At 48.5% G+C, this 23,503-nt stretch overlaps 2 protein-coding genes across 3 annotated transcripts; both read right to left on the bottom strand.

Moving 5' to 3' along the window:
* Positions 1 to 249: 249 nt before the first annotated feature.
* On the bottom strand, positions 250 to 3,583 carry cdca7a (cell division cycle associated 7a). The gene is made up of 10 exons (XM_068746449.1): positions 3,563 to 3,583; positions 2,881 to 3,033; positions 2,703 to 2,822; positions 2,439 to 2,621; positions 1,295 to 1,366; positions 1,040 to 1,222; positions 836 to 964; positions 598 to 747; positions 388 to 524; positions 250 to 316 (listed from the first exon to the last, which is right to left on the bottom strand). The coding sequence occupies exons 1-10, from the start codon at positions 3,581 to 3,583 to the stop codon at positions 250 to 252; spliced, it is 1,215 nt and encodes a 404-aa protein (XP_068602550.1).
* Positions 3,584 to 4,297: 714 nt separating this feature from the next.
* Positions 4,298 to 23,287, bottom strand: map3k20a (mitogen-activated protein kinase kinase kinase 20a). 2 transcript variants are annotated; one of them, XM_068746185.1, is made up of 20 exons: positions 23,229 to 23,287; positions 22,027 to 22,216; positions 21,017 to 21,104; positions 19,081 to 19,182; positions 18,639 to 18,704; positions 18,531 to 18,559; positions 17,852 to 17,989; positions 17,181 to 17,267; positions 16,140 to 16,214; positions 15,941 to 16,047; positions 12,798 to 12,933; positions 9,083 to 9,127; positions 8,950 to 8,980; positions 8,736 to 8,875; positions 8,573 to 8,635; positions 8,398 to 8,487; positions 6,604 to 6,720; positions 6,408 to 6,482; positions 6,198 to 6,348; positions 4,298 to 6,124 (listed from the first exon to the last, which is right to left on the bottom strand). In XM_068746185.1, the coding sequence occupies exons 2-20, from the start codon at positions 22,183 to 22,185 to the stop codon at positions 5,421 to 5,423; spliced, it is 2,403 nt and encodes an 800-aa protein (XP_068602286.1). In that variant the 5' UTR covers positions 22,186 to 22,216; positions 23,229 to 23,287; the 3' UTR covers positions 4,298 to 5,420. The 2 variants fall into 2 exon arrangements, with proteins under 2 accessions (XP_068602286.1, XP_068602287.1); XM_068746186.1 differs by lacking the exon at positions 23,229 to 23,287 and having other exon boundaries at positions 4,298 to 6,170; positions 6,244 to 6,348; positions 22,027 to 22,188.
* Between the last annotated feature and the right edge of the window lie 216 nt (positions 23,288 to 23,503).

Genomic DNA, 23,503 nt, shown 5'->3' with positions numbered 1-23,503 from the left:
ACCCGACATTTACACTTTCAGCAGATAAACAGAAGCAGGAAGCGGCAGCTGAAATAAAGCGTAAAATATAACGACCGAGAACAGCTGAGCCTCGAAGGACGGCGTGTTCGCAGCAGCTTGGATGATCAGGAACCCAAACGGCATCGTCAAGCGTCCAACATCACGAGGCTTATAATCAATCAATCACAAACAAAGACTCCGCTCTTTGGAACAGCTTCACAAAGAGAAGGAACGTGTGAAGATAAAAGGTCATTCAGGGTCCGGCCCAACGTCCTCCATCTTCACCCGACTTCCTTCTTCCAGCTCCTTTTTCAGGCTGCAACGAAGAACGCCAGCGTTAACAGACGGGGGGGGGGTCTAAACTAGTGTTACACACGCTCCACTCACCTGTTCAGGTAAGCGTGCACATTATCATAGCCGTGATACTTCGCCAGGTACACCAAGACGCCGGTGGCGCAGCGGCCGTCCCGCGCCCGACAGAAGCTGCAGTTGCAGATGCCTCTGCACGGCGGGCAGAGCCACGCCTGGTTGAACACAGCGAGTCAGACATGGCCGACAACGGGCGGGGCTTCAACCCCAAACACTTCAGGTACGCACCGGATCCAGCAGAGCATCCCGGACCTCCTCGCCGTATCGGTTACGCAGACAGGGCCCGCAGAACTGACCCCTCACGCCCGCACACTCCGGGTTACGGCAGCCGGTTTTACTGTCGATGGTTTTCTGGCGGCACTGGTGGCAAGTGGTGCCCTGAATAAAAGAGGAGAAGAAGCAGCAGCAGCCATCTTAGTCCTGGGCTGAAGGCGCGGGGACCCTGCGGGCGGCGCCCGGGACCTACCGCGCTGCCGCTGTACACTTTGTCCCGCACGTTGTAGCAGATGTTCTGCAATTCGGACTCGGAGACGTCCTCCACAGGCCGCACCACGTGAGGGATGGCCTTGGAGCCAATGAGAGAGCGGCGCCGGGGCTGAGCAGGAAAGAAACGACCACGTGAGCTCCAAGGGTCAACAGGCGATGCAGACTTTGTGATGTCACAACTTACAGGCTCGTCATATTCCTCGTAGTGGCGGATTTTGCGAACCAGGCTAAATTTGTCCTCTGGCTCCTCCTCCTCTGGAGTCGGGCTGGGGGGTCCGTCCACCAGCGTGCGGGACCGTGTGTGGGGTCGGGACATTCGCTCTGGGTTCCTCCGGAGAGATCTCGGCGTTCCCACAGGCCGCCGGGGCTGAAGGAGTTAAAATCACGCGTTATAACACTGACTAGATGCAGAGACGCGTTTCGTCTTCGCTTAGATCACCGTAGTGGACGCCGCCGTCCGTCTCGGGAGGAGTCCAGGAACTTCGTTCAGCTCGGCCATGAGTTTAGCAAGCTAAAAAAAAAGGTTCAACAATCACAACAGAGCCTTTCATCTTAACTACCCGAGTCTCTCATCTTAACTACCCGAGTCTCTCATCTTAACTACCCGAGTCTCTCATCTTAACTACCCGAGTCTTTCATCTTAACTACCCGAGTCTCTCATCTTAACTACCCGAGTCTCTCATCTTAACTACCCGAGTCTCTCATCTTAACTACCCGAGTCTCTCATCTTAACTACCCGAGTCTTTCATCTTAACTACCCGAGTCTCTCATCTTAACTACCCGAGTCTTTCATCTTAACTACCCCAGTCTTTCATATTAACTAACCGAGTCTTTCATCTTAACTAACCGAGTCTCTCATCTTAACTACCCGAGTCTTTCATCTTAACTACCCGAGTCTCTCATCTTAACTACCCGAGCCTTTCATCTTAACTACCCCAGTCTCTCATCTTAACTACCCGAGTCTCTCATCTTAACTACCCGAGTCTTTCATCTTAACTACCCGAGTCTTTCATCTTAACTACCCGAGTCTCTCATCTTAACTACCCGAGTCTTTCACCTTAACTACCCGAGTCTTTCATCTTAACTACCCGAGTCTCTTATCTTAACTACCCGAGTCTTTCATCTTAACTACCCGAGTCTTTCATCTTAACTACCCGAGTCTCTCACCTTAACTACCCGAGTCTTTCACCTTAACTACCCGAGTCTCTCATCTTAACTACCCGAGTCTTTCATCTTAACTACCCGAGTCTCTTATCCTAACTACCCGAGTCTCTCATCTTAACTACCCGAGTCTTTCATCTTAACTGAGTCTCTCATCTTAACTACCCGAGTCTCTCATCTTAACTACCCGAGTCTCTCATCTTAACTACCGAGTCTCTTATCTTAACTACCCGAGTCTCTCATCTTAACTACCGAGTCTCTCATCTTAACTACCCCAGTCTTTCATCTTAACTACCCGAGTCTTTCATCTTAACTAACCGAGTCTCTCATCTTAACTACCCGAGTCTCATCTTAACTACCCGAGTCTTTCACCTTAACTACCCGAGTCTCTCATCTTAACTACCGAGACGCACGGATCGTACCATCTCCTTGTTCTCCTTGATATTTAGGGCCCGCTTGTCCTCCTCGGGATTGGAGTCCTTTCCTCTCTGAGCGAGGGCCTCGGACGCGGGCCTCTTCGTGGTCATCCTCTTGGCAGGGATTGCCATGGCAACCGTCAGGCCGTCGGGCCTGCGGCTGCGTTCCAGATGTTTGATCTTTACGCTCTGGAAGAAAAGAGAACGCGTTTCTTTCCGGGACGTTGATCGAGTTGTGAAGGCCTTTAGGGTACGTTGCAGTCATCCCACCATCGCTTTCATCCGACTGCTGATGGCGCTCTCCTCAAACCCGCTGCACGCTCCCTCCTCCGACATCGTCTCCAGCGTCCTCCTCGTCCGGCTCAACCTGCTCCTCTGAACAGACGAGAGCTGAAGTTACAGACGACGCCACAAAGACCAGCAGCACCTTTAGCCAGACTTCACTCACCGTGTTGGCAAAGCCGCCATCTGAACCAAAGCTGTCACAGCTGTCATCAGAGGAAGAGGAGGAGGAGGAGGAGGAGGTCTCCATGGGAATCAGAGGAGCGCTCCGGAAGCTCCTCAGGTTCATCCTCGTGGACGGAGGCTGTGCCGCCAGTCTCTGGAGAGAAACGCATAAATGTAGAGAATTACTTCAGAATGTGTTGAAATATAATCTGGTGCTTCTACCGCTAGTTAGTAAAGGTTATTAAAAAGAGATAGAAACAGAACACTCAAACTAAAGGCAGGATCGATTTGGGCCGAGTTTAATACTTAGTAATCATTTTACGTCAACCGATTAGGTCATTAAATATCAACGTTTCAGATCTTTATCAATAAAGGACACGCCCTTGTCTGCAACAAACACTAGTTATGGTTCATGCATAAATTAACGCTATTATTGGCAAAAGTCAATCAATAAATATACCATCAATAAATATACCATCAAAACTTCCAGTTTCGTCCTTTTGAACTTTATTCCAGGTCAACGTTGAGTAAATTTTGGCGAAGTATCGAAGTAGTTCTTTTGATGACTTGATATTTAGCGTCGTTACTTTTCTGGTTTTAGCGTGTACTGAACAGCAGTGACGTTTCAAACGGGCTTGTTTTCTAGCGCGGCGACGCGGAACGAGACGCGCCGGGTTTCCTACCGTGGAGCGGGTGGAAGGCATCTCCTCTCCGTGAGAACCGAGAAGGTCGTCCCGGAAAAACGCAGCAGCTCCGCGGCAGAACGAAGGAGCCGAGCCGGTGGCTTCCCGCGCCCGCCGACGGTCCTGGAAGGACCATAAAGGACGTTCAAAGAGTTTAACCGAACACAAGACGCATATAAAATACAAAAGGTACAACAATGGATACAAGAGCTCTCTGTTGGACATTCATTCAACAAATAAAACTTTATAAACAACTTACGTTTATAACGCGAGGCACGGAAACTACGGTACTTATATGTCCTTCGACGTGGCGCGAAGTTTAGTAGGGAGATTTGCATAGAAGGCGCGTAAAGTTCTGAGCGCCCTCTGGCAACAAGGCAGCATTTAAAAGGACAGAGTCCAGCGGAAGGTCACGTGGTTGGATAGCACGTGATCGTAGATTGCATCACCACTTTGTTGCAGGGAGTGTGATCAATGATTTAGATTCTGATAGGGTTTACATCTGATACAGGAATCAAAGGAAGGTCGGTTATTGGAAGGAACAGGATCGCTGAATGAAAGACACGAAAATAAAGTTTACGACAAAACCGATACACAAAATAATTAAAACAAGGCCAGGGAACCGCAGATCAATACCACTTCCTTAACCAGTGTAAAATAATGAGAACAGTAGATCAAGTTAGAAAAAGAAATACACTGAAGAAACAGTTAAGAAAAAAAAACTTTATTCTTGAGCTACTAAAGATAAATAAAATAGAGTCATGTGTTGTTTTATCCAACCTGCCTTTTATTACATCCAAATGAGGCTTATGTTTTATGTTATGGGTTTATCTGTCTGTCTGTCTGTCTGTCTGTCTGTTAGCACGATAACTGTTAGCAAGAACGTGTTGGGAATGTTATCGGGAACAGATGATTACATTTTGGTGATGATCCAGAAGAGATCCCGGAATCTGGATCAATTTGAAATCTTCGATAACATTGCAGTAAATGGAGCTTCAAAATGTATTCCTCAATATCTCGGCTGATTATTGGCCGATGTTATGGAATTTGATGCAGTTATGTAGGAGGGGGGGGGGGGGGGGGCTCTAACTCACCGCCAAATTTAATCTGGATTGGATCTGGATATTATCGATATATATACTATTGTTCTTAAATATATTTTACTAATAATAGGAGGATCCATTACTGTTCGATGGGTCTTGAAATCTACCTGGGATAGAATCTTTTTGCATGCACCAGCCATCCTTTTGCAGAGATGTCCAGACATTTGATCATTGCTTCTGCGCATCACAAATGTTCCACCTCCATTAGGAAGATCATTCGTCTACGGGGCAGAGAAGTGGAGTACATTGGAAGGAGACGCTGTCCCCGGATCGGCTGTAAATCACGTTGTGACCGGAGGAGAAAGGTGCAACGCCATATTGTCCCGTGCAATTACAAAATGTTCCGGCCTCGGCCTCACCTAGCAGATACTATCACCAAATGAAGATGTGTTCTCAGTTTGTAAAATTAGCATAATTCACACCCGAGTTGTTGTTCGGTTTCTGTTTCGCCTCGTAGTTTCTGCAATGAACATGGAAGACGAAGAGTTTTTGTGGTGAGAAAGCTTCACAAGGAAAGATGGAGTCCATCTTGTGTGTCGTGTCCTTCAGTCCTCATCCACTTCTGACTCGGTAAAGACTTCTTGAAGAACTGAACTTGGAATATAAGAAACCGCTATGGAGAGAAGATTGTGAAGAACAAGAACATTTTATAGACTATAATAATAATAATAATAATATAATCTTATATTGATTCTCCCACAGCAGCAGCTCCTCGCTGAGCATGCAGGCGAGCGGCTGTCAGTTCGGACTGGAGGCTAACTCCTCCCTCCAGCGCCACGCCCCCCCCGGCCCCCTCTTCTCTGCCAACCTCTGACTTGTTTATTGTCCTGCCGTGATAATCGCTTCTGTCGCTCCACTTTGATCCACCCCCCCTCGCTGGCTTTGGCCCCCTCCTGCTCCTCGCTGGGGTTTCCAGCCACAGACGATATTCCTGGAATCGCCAGCGGGCGGTTCTGTGGCGTAGCGCTGTAGCTGTTGGAGCGTGGCCTCCCGGGCTGTCGCCAGGCCTTGCTAGGTTTACTATAGTTACCTCTGGCACCAGTCCATGCGTGACCCCTCCCCTGCCCAGCGGCCACAGTTAAGAAGTGATTTTTCCGGTAGTCGTGGACTACCCCAGCACTGAGGGGCCGCTCGCGTTCCCTCTCCGACGCGCTGTCTGACGTCGTGCTCGATGGACTGCTGCCCTTTGACCCGAGATGGAGCGTGGCGAGCTTGGCTGACGCGCTCGCAGTAGGCGAGGAGCTGCGTGAGCTCGTCCACGGAGATGTGCGGTGGCGGTTTGGAGAGCAACGCACAGCTGCAGCGTAAGAAAACTCCTGGCGTTCATGTGCAGACAGGAACTGAGGCAGAGTGCGGGCTTCCGAGCTGGTGAAGGCCGTCAGAGGAGCCGACGTCGGCTGGGATTTCTGAGTCATGATCTGCCTTCGCCTCACGTTGTACATCCACCTGGGATCAATATCTGAAAAAGAAGATAAGAATCCACGAGCAGCAAAGCCATATTGTGTCTTTCTTCGTCCAGCAGTGATCCATACCCGGGCTGCACTTGTCTCGAGGGTTGCAGCTGATGCCAGCTGGTGCCGTTTCAATCAGCAGCTCCACAACCTTAAATTCATCCGGCCCCCCATTCGGGCTCCACGTCAGCGGACAGCTGTGTCTGGTGCTCTTTGGTGACTTTACGTCATTCTGAAAGGGACCAATGGCGTCTTAGTGCGTTGACGTTTCAGGAAGTGTCCGTGCCTCACCTCATAGCTGACGCTGTAATCCACCCGCTGGTTGGGCTGTAATCCCACGATCCATTTGTCCATTACGAAAGGCGGCTGCAAGGAAAACACGGAACACGAGTTGAAAATCATTGTAAGAAAACCAAAATCACAAGTACTACGCATACTGATACTGCTACTGCATAGCATAGACTTCACCGAGTATAGCAGAAATCACCTTGGTCATTCGCAGCATTTCCATATCCTGACGGTTGGCATTAAAGACTACGTCTTTGATGTAGGTTATTGCAACCTCGTCTCCATCGAGCTCAACGTACATCTTCCATTTGCAATCCTTAGAAAGAAAGGGTTAATGGTGAGATACTGCATTGAGAAACACAGAACTTGATAAGTTGGTTTAGTATATAAACCAACAGCGCAACCTAGAGGCAGTTTAACGCCGGTGGGCACGAAGCCTCGCATTCTGACATAAGAGCTTCATTAAGGACTTAAAAAGAGAAAGATAATGCACTGAGGAATGTTTTTATGGGGATTGTAAATTCCTTCCTTGTCAAACATCCGACAACATTTGATGTTTGATGTTCCTCCCAGCGGGATCCAGAACTGATGGAGGAATCTGGTTGATGAGCCTGTAGGAGACATCTAATCTAATTCCTCCACCCTCTTCTCCTGCACACTGAATGCTGACCAAGCAGGAATGATAAAACCCCAACGCCGGCTGCGAAGCCGCAGGTCACCGCTCCACCGCCCAGGGTCGGCGGCACAGGCCCATCCATGGGGTCGTGATCACAGAGAAAGACATCAGAGAAGTGGCACTAACACACTCATCTGAGGAGCATCTCCCGCACCGTCCCCCGGGGCTGGGAGAGGCTGAAAGGGGGGGCGCTTCAGGAATACACCAGTGGCTCCGCGCAGGCCTGGCGCCGGCGCTGGACGGTCGCACCGGGGCTCCCAGGTCCGGGCTCGTCTAATCACTCCAGCAGAAACAATGTGTGGTAATGATGCCTCGGGCCCGAGTGCGTCTAATGACAACTCATACATAATTCAGCACCTTTCACTTGGCTGCACGGTGATATCCTCATTAGTAGGGGGCCTTCAGTGGCTGTCAGATGGTGGCCGCACAATCGCAGGCCCTCATTTCGTCTTTGAGAAGTGCAGCTGCTTCCATGACATCGCCAGCGAAAAGGGGCAAAGGAAAAAATGCAGCGCCGGTTTGTTTTATTTAGTGCAAAAAAAGCCTTCCAGTTTGTAAAAACAAGGCTGACACAGAACCTGACACCAGGCAGGGGAAAATAATTAGCTCTCATTTTCTCAGCCTCCTGTTTCCTTCTCCCTGCTGTGTTTTCTACCCACTAAACCACCACATGTCAGGAGAAATGGGAGGCAATTAGCAGGCTCGTTTCAGCCCCGCCGAACACACTGAAAGAGGACTATTTATGATGGGACAATGAACAGCTGAAAGATTAAATAACGTTTGCCTTTTAAAAAGAAAATGACTTCTGGCTAAATGGGCTATTTTTGATTAGACTCAAACAGCAAGTTAAGAGGCAGCCTTTCTCCGCAGTCTGAGCGCCTAACAAAGGGCTGAGAGCGAGGAGAGCTGCATGTGCTGCGTGTTTGTCTGCTTCTCCACAAGTCTAGTGATGCCTTCAAAGGTCACGGGAACAAACAGCGCCAGCATCCTGAGAACAAACAGCTTCAGCACAAGGAGGATGATAAAAGCGTCGGTCTGTAAAACTAATCCCACACAGCGTAATGGAGTAATAACATCCCCGATCAACGAGGATTCCATATTATTATCCTTCACAGGGATCCGGATTAGGGAGGAGGATTTACAGGCAGCCCCAGATCAAGTTATGGATCACCGATTTGTTTCTTTTGAGCTTTGGTGAAGGTTTGCCCCTCGAGTTTGTGACTGTGCTCCAGAACATGTCGATGCAGTCAGTGTGTGTGTGTGTGTGTGTGTGTGTGTGTGTGTGTGTGTGTGTGTGTGTGTGTCACTGGAAATTACAGATTTTCCTGTTCCTGGTTTCCAGTGGTACCCGAACACCAGCTCAAGATGAACAGTTTTACTTTTCCCCACCTCCTCTTCCAGCTCATCCTGGGAAGAAAATACGTTCAGGCCCAAAAACACACGCGATAAAGAACAACAAGATGATTGTGAGGACAAAGATGAAACTTTCTACCTTCAGTAGAGGTGGGAAGTGGAGAAACCCAAGATAGTCGTTCGTTAGCTTTTCAATCTCACACTGTCAAAGAGAACAGAGATGAATCCCGTTAATCCCGAGTGTCCGTCAGCAGAGGTCGGGCAGAGGTCGGGTCTTGTACGCAGTGAGGCGTGGCGCTTGCCTTCAGGTGCATGACGTGGCCTTTGGACTTGACTCCCATGTCCCGCATGTCGTTTTCTGTGAGCAGCAGTAGCCTCTTCCCAGTAATGTGATTTTCCTTAAACAGGTCCGCATACAGCAGCATTCCACACGCGCCGTGCCCTGAGACGGGACATACAGATGCTCTAAAGAACAAATAAAGTCACATCTCCAATCCAGAATGGAAAGAGCCAAACCTGGGTCAAAGATTTGCTGCATCCAGAAGTACTGAGGGAATAGAATAACACAGTATTAATGTATATATATATATAGCTCTAATGAAAATACTCTGAATTAAATCAGCTAAGAGGTGAACGCTACGATACTGACCACATGCTCCTCGGTCCATGTGTAGATATCAAGCGTGGGCAGCAGCTGCAGAAAAGCAAAACACAAAGTAGTAAGTAGTAACCGAGAGAACACAGACGAATACTGAAGAAAAGAAAAATACAAATACAAGTAACTGAGAGAAAACGGACGAATACTGAAGAAAAGCAAAACGCAAATACAAGTAACTGAGAGAACACGGACGAATACTGAAGAAAAGCAAAACACAAATACAAGTAACTGAGAGAACACAGAAGAATACTGAAGAAAAGAACACGGACAAATACTGAAGAAAAGCAAAACACAAATAGAAGTAACTGAGAGAACACGGAAGAATACTGAAGAAAAGCAAAACACAAATAGAAGTCACTGAGAGAACACGGACGAATACTGAAGAAAAGCAAAACACAAATACAAGTAACTGAGAGAACACGGACGAATACTGAAGAAAAGCAAAACACAAATACAAGTAACTGAGAGAACCCGGACGAATACTGAAGAAAAGCAAAATACAAATAGAAGTAACTGAGAGAACCCGGACGAATACTGAAGAAAAGCAAAACACAAATAGAAGTAACTGAGAGAACACAGAAGAATACTGAAGAAAAGAACACGGACGAATACTGAAGAAAAGCAAAACACAAATACAAGTAACTGAGAGAACACGGACGAATACTGAAGAAAAGAACACGGACAAATACTGAAGAAAAGCAAAACACAAATACAAGTAACTGAGAGAACACAGACGAATACTGAAGAAAAGCAAAATACAAATACAAGTAACTGAGAGAACACGGACGAATACTGAAGAAAAGCAAAACACAAATACAAGTAACTGAGAGAACACGGACGAATACTGAAGAAAAGAACACGGACAAATACTGAAGAAAAGAACACAGACAAATACTGAAGAAAAGAACACAGACGAATACTGAAGAAAAGCAAAATACAAATAGAAGTAACTGAGAGAACCCGGACGAATACTGAAGAAAAGCAAAACACAAATAGAAGTCACTGAGAGAACACGGACGAATACTGAAGAAAAGCAAAACACAAATACAAGTAACTGAGAGAACACGGACGAATACTGAAGAAAAGCAAAACACAAATACAAGTAACTGAGAGAACACGGACAAATACTGAAGAAAAGAACACGGACAAATACTGAAGAAAAGCAAAACACAAATAGAAGTAACTGAGAGAACACGGAAGAATACTGAAGAAAAGCAAAATACAAATAGAAGTAACTGAGAGAACACGGACGAATACTGAAGAAAAGAACACGGACAAATACTGAAGAAAAGCAAAACACAAATAGAAGTAACTGAGAGAACACAGACAAATACTGAAGAAAAGCAAAACACAAATAGAAGTAACTGAGAGAACACGGACGAATACTGAAGAAAAGCAAAACACAAATAGAAGTAACTGAGAGAACACGGACGAATACTGAAGAAAGCCACAAGATGGAAGGAAATGCTATTCAAATGGGAAACAGCCGTCTCTTCTCGACGCTTTGAAGCCGACCGTTTTCCGTGCTGTGCGATTAAGACGACTCGCCTCCAACAGTCCATCAAACCGAAATGTCCATCTGACTGATCTAACATGATGGATTTCAATGATCAATCATTCATTGCTCATTAAGTGTAATCAGGCAGAAACGCGCCAGCCAAAATAAAGATGTCATCGTTGAGCCTGGTGTGTGACGACAGAAGGAATGCAATGGAAAGAGGACTAAACGAAGGCGTTATCTCATTCACCGTCTCCTTCCTCCAACATCTGATAGCAGCTCAGATTAGACAGTCGCTGCCTCACAAAGCCACTCAGCCCTGCAAACGGGTTCGCCTCCTCCAGCGCTGCCGTTCGGAAGTAAACAGACGCAGAAGCACCGTTCCCCTGGCAGAGTCTTGCATTTTGCATTTCCGAACGCTTCCTCCGTTGAGATCCGCAGCACGCTCTTAACAAAGCTGCAAAGCAGTTTTATGTGTGCATGGTGTGTCTGCAGGACTAAAAAGGACACAGAGTCGGTTTTTGTTCACACAATTCTGCCCCCATGTGGACTAAATGGACGATAGTCAACCACGGATGCAGGGTTATGAAGCGGCTCACAAAAAGCAGCTCATCAATAGTTATTAGCTGCACTATTGATCGGAAAGGTTCGGGCAATGAAGCGCTTGTTTCTAGTACCACAGCCAGAAAGTAATGAAATCAGCACAAAGAGACTGACAGAGAGCTGAAGTGATTTACTGTTGGTCATGTGATGATGCTGAGCGCTGGGGGGGGGGGGGGGGGGGGGCTGGACATTCATTACGTTCTATACTTTCATACAGGGAGATGTTGTCGTTATGCGTGGGAATGGAAGCTAACAGGAATATGGGGGGGGGGGGGGGGGAATCTAATGGGCTCCGCTCAAGTGAGCATGTCCTTCCCCAGATCAAGCATAATACCAGACTGAGCAATAGTACTAATATAATCTTCTCCGCTGTAAAGTGCAGGTCTTGAGATGTGATTCCGAGTGCTAAATCGTCTCCTGGAGGGAAGCGATATTATCATCATTTTAATATTACCGGTAGCCATTTTGCTTTTTATGCATATAATCCAGATGTTCTGAAGAACACATCAGGATTATAATATGGACAGAGTTGAAGAGAGAATACGGCAATAAGATATCTACAGGAATAAAGATAACTAATGAAGCAATAAAATTATCAACAAAATGTTGACCTGCATGTTAGCCTGCATGCTGACCTGCATGTTGACCTGCATGTTAGCCTGCATGCTAAACTGCATGCTAACCTGCATGCTGACCTGCATGCTAACCTGCATGTTGACCTGCATGCTGACCTTCATGTTAGCCTGCATGCTAACCTGCATGCTGACCTGCATGTTGACCTGCATGTTAGCCTGCATGCTGACCTGCATGTTGACCTGCATGCTAACCTGCATGCTGACCTGCATGCTGACCTGCATGCTAACCTGCATGCTGACCTGCATGCTGACCTGCATGCTAACCTGCATGCTAACCTGCATGTTAGCCTGCATGCTAACTTGCATGCTAACCTGCACGTTGCTACGTGAGCCCAAGTCCGAAGGCAGCGCATCCTCAGAGCTGCTCAGCGTGGACGGCGGACTCACCTCCTCCTCGCTGGAGGCTGCAATCTGACGGGAGGCCTGCGAACGCTTTGGTTTGTTCTTCTTATACTGATTGAATAATTTCTGCCACAAGAAATTAGCACAGACAGGTGGAGAGCAGGGAAACAGCACTAAAGGAAAAGAGGAGAGGATAGAAAAGAAAGAAGAAGTGATCAGTTTCAAACCGCAAAGTAAGTGCAGAACAGAAAAGGGGAACATTTTAAAGCCAAGATGTGATTTAGTGAGCGGGACAGTAAAAGCAAATTAGATTACAACAAATTACAACCGCACAATAGACAGGAAACTATAGGAGCGATGCTTTTTGGAGTGTGTGTTTGTGTGTGTGTGTGTGTACTCTCCGCTACTATTCAGTTACACACATTCCTGAGAAAACAAAATGTTGCCGACTGAAGGACAAGCAAGGAATATAATCCTTTCTTCACTTTTCATTCCACATTTCCATTCCACTTCCCAGGATTTCTGTCCCCCTCCGATTGAGGGAATATGCATGAACACAACAGTTCAGAAGTGAAACGCAGGAGCCACGTGACATCCGGGGGGGGGGGGGGGGCAAAGAGGAGCTCACCGGGCTGCTGGACTGCTCGATGAGTTTGCGCTCCCACATCTTCAGGTGCCGCTCTCGCTCCTTCAGCTCCTGCTCTTTGCTACTCAGGTCTCTCTCCAGCTTCTTCAGTCGCTCAAGAGTGGCTTCAATCTCACACCTGCAGGAAACAGGAATAAATGTGAGGGACGATATGTTAAAGACGACGGGAACATTTCTATTTTTAACAACAACATTCTGAATTCTTTCTGAGCAAACTAAAGGTCATTTTAAAAATGCTTCCAGTGGATTGTTTGGAGGTCATAGTTCAGCTGCAGACGGCAGGATATAGATCTGATGGCAGCCGGATGGGAAAGAGGGACTGACAATAAAAAGCGTCACCAAATGAAATGCTGAAAGTCAAGAATGTGTTTTTAGCTCTGAAAAGCTGGTTTGTGAATTATAATTCAAGCTACACACCTTTATTTATCTATATTCTGCCACCTTGTGTTCATCATTTCAGGTCAAAACTCCACATTCTTTGCATCATTCCATTGAATCTGAACAGTTTTGGAAACTTTCCTCTGGGATTTAATAATTAAGTTACGTGGAAGTCTGGCTGCACGTTTGCTGTTTGTGAAACTAACTCGTGCATGCTGGGCTCTTGTTTATAGGATGTATTGGATGGATGGATGGATGGATGGATGGATGGGTGGATGGATGGATGGATGGATGGGTGGATGGATGGATGGGTGGATGGGTGGATGGATGGATGGATGGATGGATGGATGGATGGGTGGATGGATGGATGGATGGATGGATGGATGGGTGGATGGATGGGTGGGTGGATGGATGGATGGATGGATGGATGGATGGATGGATGGGTGGATGGATGGATGGATGGATGGATGGGTGGATGGATGGATGGATGGATGGATGGATGGATGGATGGGTGGATGGATGGATGGGTGGATGGGTGGATGGATGGATGGGATGGGTGGATGGGTGGATGGATGGATGGATGGGTGGATGGGTGGATGGATGGGTGGATGGATGGATGGGTGGATGGGTGGATGGATGGATGGATGGATGGATGGATGGATGGATGGGTGGATGGATGGATGGGTGGATGGGTGGATGGATGGATGGATGGGTGGATGGATGGGTGGATGGATGGATGGATGGATGGATGGATGGGTGGATGGGTGGATGGGTGGATGGATGGATGGATGGATGGGTGGATGGATGGATGGATGGATGGATGGATGGGTGGATGGGTGGATGGGTGGATGGATGGGTGGGTGGGTGGATGGATGGATGGATGGGTGGATGGATGGATGGATGGGTGGATGGATGGATGGATGGGTGGATGGATGGGTGGATGGATGGGTGGATGGATGGATGGATGGATGGATGGGTGGATGGGTGGATGGATGGATGGGTGGATGGATGGGTGGATGGGTGGATGGGTGGATGGATGGGTGGATGGATGGATGGGTGGATGGGTGGATGGATGGATGGGTGGATGGGTGGATGGATGGGTGGATGGATGGATGGGTGGATGGATGGGTGGATGGATGGATGGATGGATGGATGGGTGGATGGGTGGATGGATGGGTGGATGGGTGGATGGGTGGATGGATGGGTGGATGGATGGATGGGTGGATGGGTGGATGGATGGATGGATGGGTGGATGGATGGGTGGATGGATGGATGGGTGGATGGATGGGTGGATGGGTGGATGGGTGGATGGATGGGTGGATGGATGGATGGGTGGATGGGTGGATGGATGGATGGATGGATGGATGGATGGGTGGATGGATGGATGGATGGATGGATGGGTGGATGGGTGGATGGATGGATGGGTGGATGGATGGGTGGATGGATGGATGGATGGGTGGATGGATGGATGGATGGATGGATGGATGGGTGGATGGATGGGTGGATGGATGGATGGATGGATGGGTGGATGGATGGATGGATGGATGGATGGATGGATGGATGGATGGATGGGTGGATGGATGGATGGATGGATGGGTGGATGGGTGGGTGGATGGATGGATGGATGGATGGATGGATGGGTGGATGGATGGATGGTTTATAGGAGTAGTGAAACAGACTCCTCTGGAAACAACGCAGTGATGTCATACAGCTGGTGAAGCTTTGTGTCGTCAGGACGGGACAAACTCAGCACATCAAACTAGGGATGTTTATTTTCTCCAGAAGGTGGCGCTCGCACAGCCTCCTGTATAAAATAGCTCCATGCAAATAAATAAACACGTCGCCCAGACAGGAAATCCCAGTCCGCTGCTTCCTCCACCCTCCAAACTATTTAAACTCAAGTTCTTCTCACGTTTCTTTATTTCATTTGCTCCTTTTGCTCCTTTTAAAACGAAGCAACCAGAACAGCCACGGCTTAACGGCGGGTTTGTAAGAGGATGTGTTCTAAGTAGAAGCAGAATCAGAGGCGTGCATCTGCAGAACGATGATGTGTGTTTGCGTGGAATGTTTCTCTGTGTGGGTTTTTGTGTGTAGATACATCAGAAGATACAGTACCGGTATTTTATTTCCACATTAAAGTATCTCTGGATGAGATCTTAAACTAGACCTGTTATTGTCTAATCATCCATTGTGTCATTGTGTGAACAAATATACTCTGATCACAACTGCTATTTCATTTTGTGAGTCCATCCTCACAGCAGAACGCCATGGATAATGGACCGGACCCCTAGACCGGCAGCACATGTTCTGTTTCTGACTTCCACTCTAACCTGCTCAGATGACGACTTGGACATGATGTCATGAGAACGCCGTTAGAACGCCATGAGAACGAAGCCCGGCAGAGAGGCAGGCAGAGAATAAAGTAACAGCTGAGCCTCAGGCTGCGCTGAACATCACCGAACCTCCAGCTGCTCATGCAACCCAATTAAACACTTGTACATGAAAAAGATGGTGATTATTTTAGGGCCTTATGGGTAAAGAGAGGAAGTACATCCAGATGGAGGTTTTCATGCCTTTATGTAGCCATCAATGTAATTATTAAAGATCTATATGCATGATCTGGAGTCTTCCTTTCTCGGCTCCATTAGCAACATTTCCACATCATTCTTTGAAAACAGTTGCACTTAAGCAGAGGCAGTATATTAGAGCAGAAAGAGAGTTATAAATACACTGCCTGATGTCATTACCTCCATTCAGCCTTGTTGTGAAGGAAGGAGTTGCACTGTCGAGGAAGTTGGCTGTCTTTAGACATGGACTCCAAAGTTGAGAGGATCTGCTTGAAAAGTGGCCTTTCCTATCCCAACATGCAACCGTTACGTCAATCTGTCTCATCTATGGAAATATGTGTGTTGTTTATTTGTTTGCAAAGTTCTGCAGAGCACTTACTTTGGGGGCCGTCACCCAGCAGCTCCTCAACAGGCCGGCGAAGCTGGCCGGGCAGCCGCTGGGGATGGTTAACCTCTGAAACGCAGGCAGCGGGAAAGTGAGCATTCACTCCAGTGAGGGGGCTCCACAAACGAGCATTCACTCCAGAGAAGGGGCTCCACAAACGAGCATTCACTCCAGAGAAGGGGCTCCACAAACGAGCATTCACTCCAGAGAAGGGGCTCCACAAACGAGCATTCACTCCAGTGAGGGGGCTCCACAAACGAGCATTCACTCCAGAGAGGGGGATCGACAAACGAGCATTCACTCCAGTGAGGGGGCTCCACAAACGAGCATTCACTCCAGAGAAGGGGCTCCACAAACGAGCATTCACTCCAGTGAGGGGGCTCGACAAACGAGCATTCACTCCAGTGAGGGGGCTCCACAAACGAGCATTCACTCCAGTGAGGGGGCTCTACAAACGAGCATTCACTCCAGAGAAGGGGCTCTACAAACGAGCATTCACTCCAGAGAAGGGGCTCTACAAACGAGCATTCACTCCAGAGAAGGGGCTCTACAAACGAGCATTCACTCCAGAGAAGGGGCTCTACAAACGAGCATTCACTCCAGAGAGGGGGCTCTACAAACGAGCATTCACTCCAGTGAGGGGGCTCCACAAACGAGCATTCACTCCAGAGAAGGGGCTCCACAAACGAGCATTCACTCCAGTGAGGGGGCTCCACAAACGAGCATTCACTCCAGTGAGGGGGCTCCACAAACGAGCATTCACTCCAGAGAGGGGGCTCCACAAACGAGCATTCACTCCAGAGAAGGGGCTCCACAAACGAGCATTCACTCCAGTGAGGGGGCTCCACAGACGAGCATTCACATCCCGTCTCCCGCCTTTAGTTCAGGAAGTTGAAACAAACTAAATGAAAACGTTTGAACGTTTGACTTTAGGCGCAGACAGTGTTTCCTGAAGGTACTCAATACATTTAAGTTATCACCCCAAAGAGGTCTGAACCATGATGACTGTACGTGTAACATGTAGTACTAGAGTACCTCATTCTTCTCCACCACCAGCCAAGCCACTTGTAATCCTTCCAAGCCTTTGAAGGGAACCTCTCTGGTGAGCATTTCCCAAAGCACCTGTAAGAGTCGTCAAAGACAAGGTCGTCAGAGACAAGGTCGTCAGAGACAAGGTCGTCAGAGACACGGTCGTCAGAGACAAGGTCGTCATAGACAAGGTCGTCAGAGACAAGGTCGTCATAGACAAGGTCGTCAGAGACAAGGTCGTCAGAGACAAGGTCGTCAGAGACAAGGTCGTCATAGACAAGGTCGTCAGAGACAAGGTCGTCAGAGACAAGGTCGTCAGAGACAAGGTCGTCAGAGACATTCATTTTACGACCCTGTAGTGTTGGCCCTGTAGCATGCAGCACGCATCACACAGCCTGCAGCACACAGCATGCAGCACGCATCACACAGCACGCAGCATGCAGCCCGCAGCACACAGCATGCAGCACGCATCACACAGCATGCAGCACACAGCATGCAGCACACAGCATGCAGCACACAGCATGCAGCCCGCAGCACACAGCACACAGCATGCAGCACACAGCATGCAGCACGCAGCATGCAGCACACAGCATGCAGCACACAGCATGCAGCACACAGCCTGCAGCACGCAGCATGCAGCACGCAGCCCGCAGCACGCACCAGAGCTGCTCACTCACCACACCGTAAGAGAAGGTGTCACAGGTCTCAGACACAGGCAGGCTCTGGATCACCTCTGGAGCCATCCAGGGAAACGTGCCCACCAGAGACATGTGGGTCGTGTGGGTCAGGAACTTGGATGCTCCAAAATCACAGATCTGAAGTGAAGACAGCAGAATGGAGAATACGGCTTGGACATGTGTGACATGAGCATCATCTAAAGATTACTGCAGGTACCGCCATGTTTGAAACGCACTAATCAAAGCAGCTCATCTTTCCGTGTTACTATTCATACGGGAGTCTACTTTGATGATGTCATATTGTTATATTTAGCCAACATGAACCTCACACAAAAGGAGAGGGGGCATGATGCATGAGAATGAGAATGATAAATCAGCATTAGCGAGTAGAAATAGGAGCGGCATGCCGAGTCATCGATGGTCGTGGTTTGTTGCAGTTACTCGCTGCCCTCTTGTGTTCATGTGTGGGAGATTAATAAAGGAGCCGCTGCATATCTGAACTAGAACTCTACCCGATCTAAAACGTAATACGATGCGACGCACTTTATTCCCCCGTGCAGACAGAGTCCTCTGGACGCAACACAGTACAAAAGCCGGTAAAAGAAAAAGGTTTAAAACAGAAATGTAGAATACGCACGCCACACGAGCAATAATAGGACGAGTCATGATGAAAACTCACCTTGAGAACGTTTTCTGCTGTTAAAACAACTGAAAGAGAAATTATATGTTTACATTTTTGAATTACAGCAAATTATGCTCAAAGTCAATGAATGTGTTTGTTTCTTACCATTCCTCGATTTTAAGTCTCTGTGGATCACCTTAATGGGGGCCTCTGAATGCAAGTAGTGCATCCCTGAAACGGAAATGAACACGCTTTTTAAAGCTTGTAAACTTTATTTAAACAGCAAACTATCTTGGATCATTTCTGGGCAGAATTTGACAGAAAATGTAAAAATATTGTTTCAAGCTTCCTCTTTTCTTCTTCTCCTTCTTTTCCTCGAAGGTCCGTTTCTCCTTTTTCTGTATTTCATGTACTGATATTGGTAACATGCACTTTCATTACCTCTAGTTCATTACACAGACATCGTTTACTGTGGATCTGATTATTGCAGTTTATAATCCTTAGGATTATGTGTAACTTGTTATTTTATCTAAACAGGTGAACGTTCTCAATGACTGAGAGACGGGGGATCAAGAAAACGCTGTGGAATCTGGAAGAGTCTTTTTACCTCTGGCGATCTCCGCTGCCCATCTCATGATGTGTCCCATGTGCATCTCCTCACTCTTGTCGCTGGACAGGTAATCATAGAGCGACCCCCCGCTCGCGTACTCTGCAGGGAGAAGCTGGAATTTGTTTGCAGCAGTGGAAGCGGCGTGACGGCGAAGCTGGAACGTCTCGGCGTTATCCTGAAGCTCTGCTTCGTGCATCGAGTGAAATATGAGAGCCCTCGATATGAAAACAACTGAAACACCTGCCGGCGCCGGCGCCAACCAGCGGCATGTCCCGTTCACAGCGTCCTGGTGTCGCTGCTCCTGTGGGCGGGGCTCATTTAGAGCAGCGCAACCAGACGGCAGCTTCGCTCGCCGGTCAGGAGCCACACCTTATCGAATCACGCCACAGCACAATGCAACAAGCAACGCCTTGAAAGTTTCATTCATCCATTCATCCATGATTGACTTTCACAAAAATGGAAATATAAACAATCAATACATAAATAGAATAAGAAAAGCAACACAAACGAAGGACAAGAACTACCAGACCAGCTGAAATAGCAGGAAACCTCCATTTGTGTACAAAAACACAGTTATGTAAAACTACTCTGGTACCAGGACTTGTGAACGAGCACAGAGGACACCAGTGGCTTTTAATATTGCCACGCCCACAATGACCTTTGTCGTCATACACTCGTGTTTTAATATGTCTGGTTAAGAGGCTGGCCTTATTCACCTTTCTGTGCAGGTGAGTACTCACTACAGACGAGTACTCTGCCTCTGTACTTTGCACCTCATTGCATTCCACAACGTTCCACAGATAGCCGTGTGAAAGAACAGAAAGCCTGGTTCTGCGTCTCAGGAGAACCGACATGCAGGCTAGCAACATGCTAAAGCTTCATTCATGCAGGTTTATGATGCTGCTGAGCGACAGCAGGTGTTAAAGCCGAGCAGGTGAGCAGAGACAATAAACGCTGTGTCAACAGAGGAAGGACATGTCCAACAGCTGATTGGACATGGCGTGGACGTCCTCCATGCATCTGCTGCTAATTAGATTCGGCTTTGATAAATGGAGGCGCCAACAAGTTCCTCAAACACAATTAGTTTCTCTATGAAACGCTGCAGCCGCTGATCGGGCGCCACAGCAGCAGTCACACAGCAGCAGTCACACAGCAGCAGTCACACAGCAGCAGTCACACAGCAGCAGTCACACAGCAGCAGTCACACAGCAGCAGTCACACAGCAGCAGGCAGACAGCAGCAGTCACACAGCAGCAGTCACACAGCAGCAGGCAGACAGCAGCAAGCAGACAGCAGCAGTCACACAGCAGCAGTCACACAGCAGCAGTCACACAGCAGCAGTCACACAGCAACAGTCACACAGCAACAGGCAGACAGCAGCAGTCACACAGCAGCAGTCACACAGCAACAGGCAGACAGCAGCAGTCACACAGCAGCAGGCAGGCAGCAGCAGTCAGGCAGCAGCAGTCACACAGCAGCAGTCACACAGCAGCAGTCACACAGCAGCAGGCAGGCAGCAGCAGTCACACAGCAGCAGTCACACAGCAGCCCGTGTCCCAGACCGGCTGTTTCTAGGGGCTCTTTGGTGAATGCCAGAGGGTGAATTCCAGGAAGCAAGAAGAAGACCCGCCTTTACCTTTATCGATCATTCATTCATAATATCATTTTTTTTTAAATCGTGGAATTCCAGAAGGTGAATGCTAGAGGGTGAATTCCAGAGGGTGAATGCCAGAGGGTGAATGCCAGAGGGTGAATGCCAGAGGGTGAATGCCAGAGGGTGAATTCCAGAGGGTGAATGCCAGAGGGTGAATGCCAGAGGGTGAATGCCAGAGGGTGAATGCCAGAGGGTGAATTCCAGAGGGTGAATGCCAGAGGGTGAATTCCAGAGGGTGAACATGCGTCGATGTGGAAATGCTTTTAAACATCGTCTTACCAGTGACAATCCCATAGTTGGGAGCCTCCACAATGGCGCCAAAGAACTGGATGATGTTACGATGGCTGAGGACACTGAGGATTTGAGCCTGAGAGACAACCAAGGAAGGAGAAGAAGGAGACAAACATTCATCAGTGCCTGAATTCCACCGGCGATGCGCCTCATCAGGACGGAAACAGAGACAACACTTCTGTAGCACATACTGAATATCTCTGTAAACGTCAATCTGTTCAATGGGTGGAATAAAGGGAGGACATTAATATGATGAGACCAGGAAGCTCACTGTGAGATCAAACAGAGAACGTTTCCAAGGTGAGAGATAACATGGACAATCAGCTCTCATCAGCTGACTGGAGCTGAATGCTCATCTCGGGTCTTCCATAAAGGAGACAAATGATGCTTCATCTCAGCCCAACTGATGTCCCTGGAGGGACTTCAAGGAGAATTCTTTGTTGTTTTTGAGACAATGAGCACAAACTTTAAGGGATTCTTTCATTTGGCTACAAAGTTTCTTCTGCAGCATAATTCCACGCGTGTGGGAGCATAATAATTAAAATGATTACTACACTAAAACGTATATGAAAAGCAACGAGGTCTCCTACCTCAGTCTCAACAAGGTCTCCTACCTCAGTCTCTGCTAGGTCTCCTACCTCAGTCTCAGCTAGGTCTCCTACCTCAGTCTCAATGAGGTCTCCTACCTCAGTCTCAACAAGGACTCCTACCTCAGTCTCTGCTAGGTCTTCTACCTCAGTCTCTGCTAGGTCTCCTACCTCAGTCTCAACGAGGTCTCCTACCTCAGTCTCAGCTAGGTCTCCTACCTCAGTCTCAACAAGGACTCCTACCTCAGTCTCTGCTAGGTCTCCTACCTCAGTCTCTGCTAGGTCTCCTACCTCAGTCTCTGCTAGGTCTCCTACCTCAGTCTCAGCTAAGTCTCCTACCTCAGTCTCAACGAGGTCTCCTACCTCAGTCTCAGCTAAGTCTCCTACCTCAGTCTCAACGAGGTCTCCTACCTCAGTCTCAATCTTGAGCAGCTTCTTCACGGCCACTTCTTTGTTCTGGGAGATCCACCGGGCCCGGTACACGCTGCCAAAGCTGCCGCCGCCGCAGTTCTCGTAGAAGAGGACGTCGTCGAACTCGATTTGCACGAAGGAGGAGGTGGGAGACGACATCTCATAATGTCTCACGGCACAGAGGCAGCTTCTGAGGGCAACGACAAGGAAGGAAGGACTCAACGAAGTCTCCGGAGGAAAGACGAGTGCTGGAGACAGCGATGTGTCCGGAGACACGCTGGAGACAGCGATGTGTCCGGAGACACGCTGGAGACAGCGATGTGTCCGGAGACACGCTGGAGACAGCGATGTGTCCGGAGACATGCTGGAGACATGCTGGAGACACGCTGGAGACGGCGATGTGTCCAGAGACACGCTGGAGACAGCGATGTGTCCGGAGACATGCTGGAGACAGCGATGTGTCCGGAGACATGCTGGAGACATGCTGGAGACACGCTGGAGACGGCGATGTGTCCAGAGACACGCTGGAGACAGCGATGTGTCCGGAGACACGCTGGAGACAGCGATGTGTCCGGAGACATGCTGGAGACATGCTGGAGACACGCTGGAGACGGCGATGTGTCCAGAGACACGCTGGAGACAGCGATGTGTCCGAAGACATGCTGGAGACAGCGATGTGTCCGGAGACACGCTGGAGACAGCGATGTGTCCAGAGACATGCTGGAGACCCGCTGGAGACATGCTGGAGACACGCTGGAGACAGCGATGTGTCCAGAGACACGCTGGAGACACGCTGGAGACGGGGTAATAAACTGAGATACCGCCGAGCTGCAGCACACAGGATGATTTTTACATCCTTTAGTTGATCTGCAGTATAAAAGTGTCCCTTAAAGAAGCAGCCTGATCATTTACTTATTGATCAGGCTGCGTTACTTTGTCTTTTAACGTCAGGAAGCAGCATCCAGCTTCTTGGGCTATTGATGCATGTCTTCCTGTTTGGATGGTGCGTGTTATAACGAGCGTAATAACAAGAGCAATGTTTTTACAGACCGAACGACAGCGAACGCGTCCGGATCCCGTCCCGGCTCATGATCACCATCCTCGGGTTCGAGGCCCAGCAGACAGCGAACATCGTCACATGTGATCAATACGGACGGACTGCTCCAGTCATCAATCAACCGACCAATCAATCACAAACGTACCGGCATTAAGCGTCCAGCTGGGGCTTCGGGCCGTCGGTGGAGCTCACGGAGGAAGCTGCACAATCTCTCCGTGGAGTTCCGGGAAAGCTTCTGTGACGCTCGCGGTGGTTTTACTGGTTACACAACTTCTCCCAGCAGCACCCACTGGGTCAGGGTCCGGAGGACAACAGCGCCCTCTGCTGGAACACAAAGGCACGGGCTCAGGTAGGTAGGTAGATAGAGAGGGGGTAACTAAAGTAACTAGTATCTTAAAGTAATATTACTTTTTTTTTTTT

Source organism: Brachionichthys hirsutus, chromosome 12 (genome assembly GCF_040956055.1).
Source record: "Brachionichthys hirsutus isolate HB-005 chromosome 12, CSIRO-AGI_Bhir_v1, whole genome shotgun sequence".
Lineage (NCBI taxonomy): Eukaryota > Metazoa > Chordata > Actinopteri > Lophiiformes > Brachionichthyidae > Brachionichthys > Brachionichthys hirsutus.
Note: the sequence above shows the minus strand (reverse complement) of the source record. Positions and strands in the feature narration are given on the sequence as shown.

What these genes read in the sequence shown, in the direction of transcription:
- map3k20a (XM_068746185.1), bottom strand. Translation starts at nt 22,185, where the DNA reads ATGTCGTCTCCCACCTCCTCCTTCGTGCAAATCGAGTTCGACGACGTC. An exon ending in CAACTATGGGATTGTCACTG is followed by an intron (nt 19,183 to 21,016) that starts GTAAGACGATGT and finishes TTCTCCCTGCAG; the next exon opens with AGTACGCGAGCGGGGGGTCG. An exon ending in TGGTGGTGGAGAAGAATGAG is followed by an intron (nt 16,215 to 17,180) that starts GTACTCTAGTAC and finishes CCTGCGTTTCAG; the next exon opens with AGGTTAACCATCCCCAGCGG.
- cdca7a (XM_068746449.1), bottom strand. Translation starts at nt 3,583, where the DNA reads ATGCCTTCCACCCGCTCCACG. An exon ending in TGCCTTCCACCCGCTCCACG is followed by an intron (nt 3,034 to 3,562) that starts GTAGGAAACCCG and finishes GTTTCTCTCCAG; the next exon opens with AGACTGGCGGCACAGCCTCC. An exon ending in GTGCACGCTTACCTGAACAG is followed by an intron (nt 317 to 387) that starts GTGAGTGGAGCG and finishes TCTTCGTTGCAG; the next exon opens with CCTGAAAAAGGAGCTGGAAG.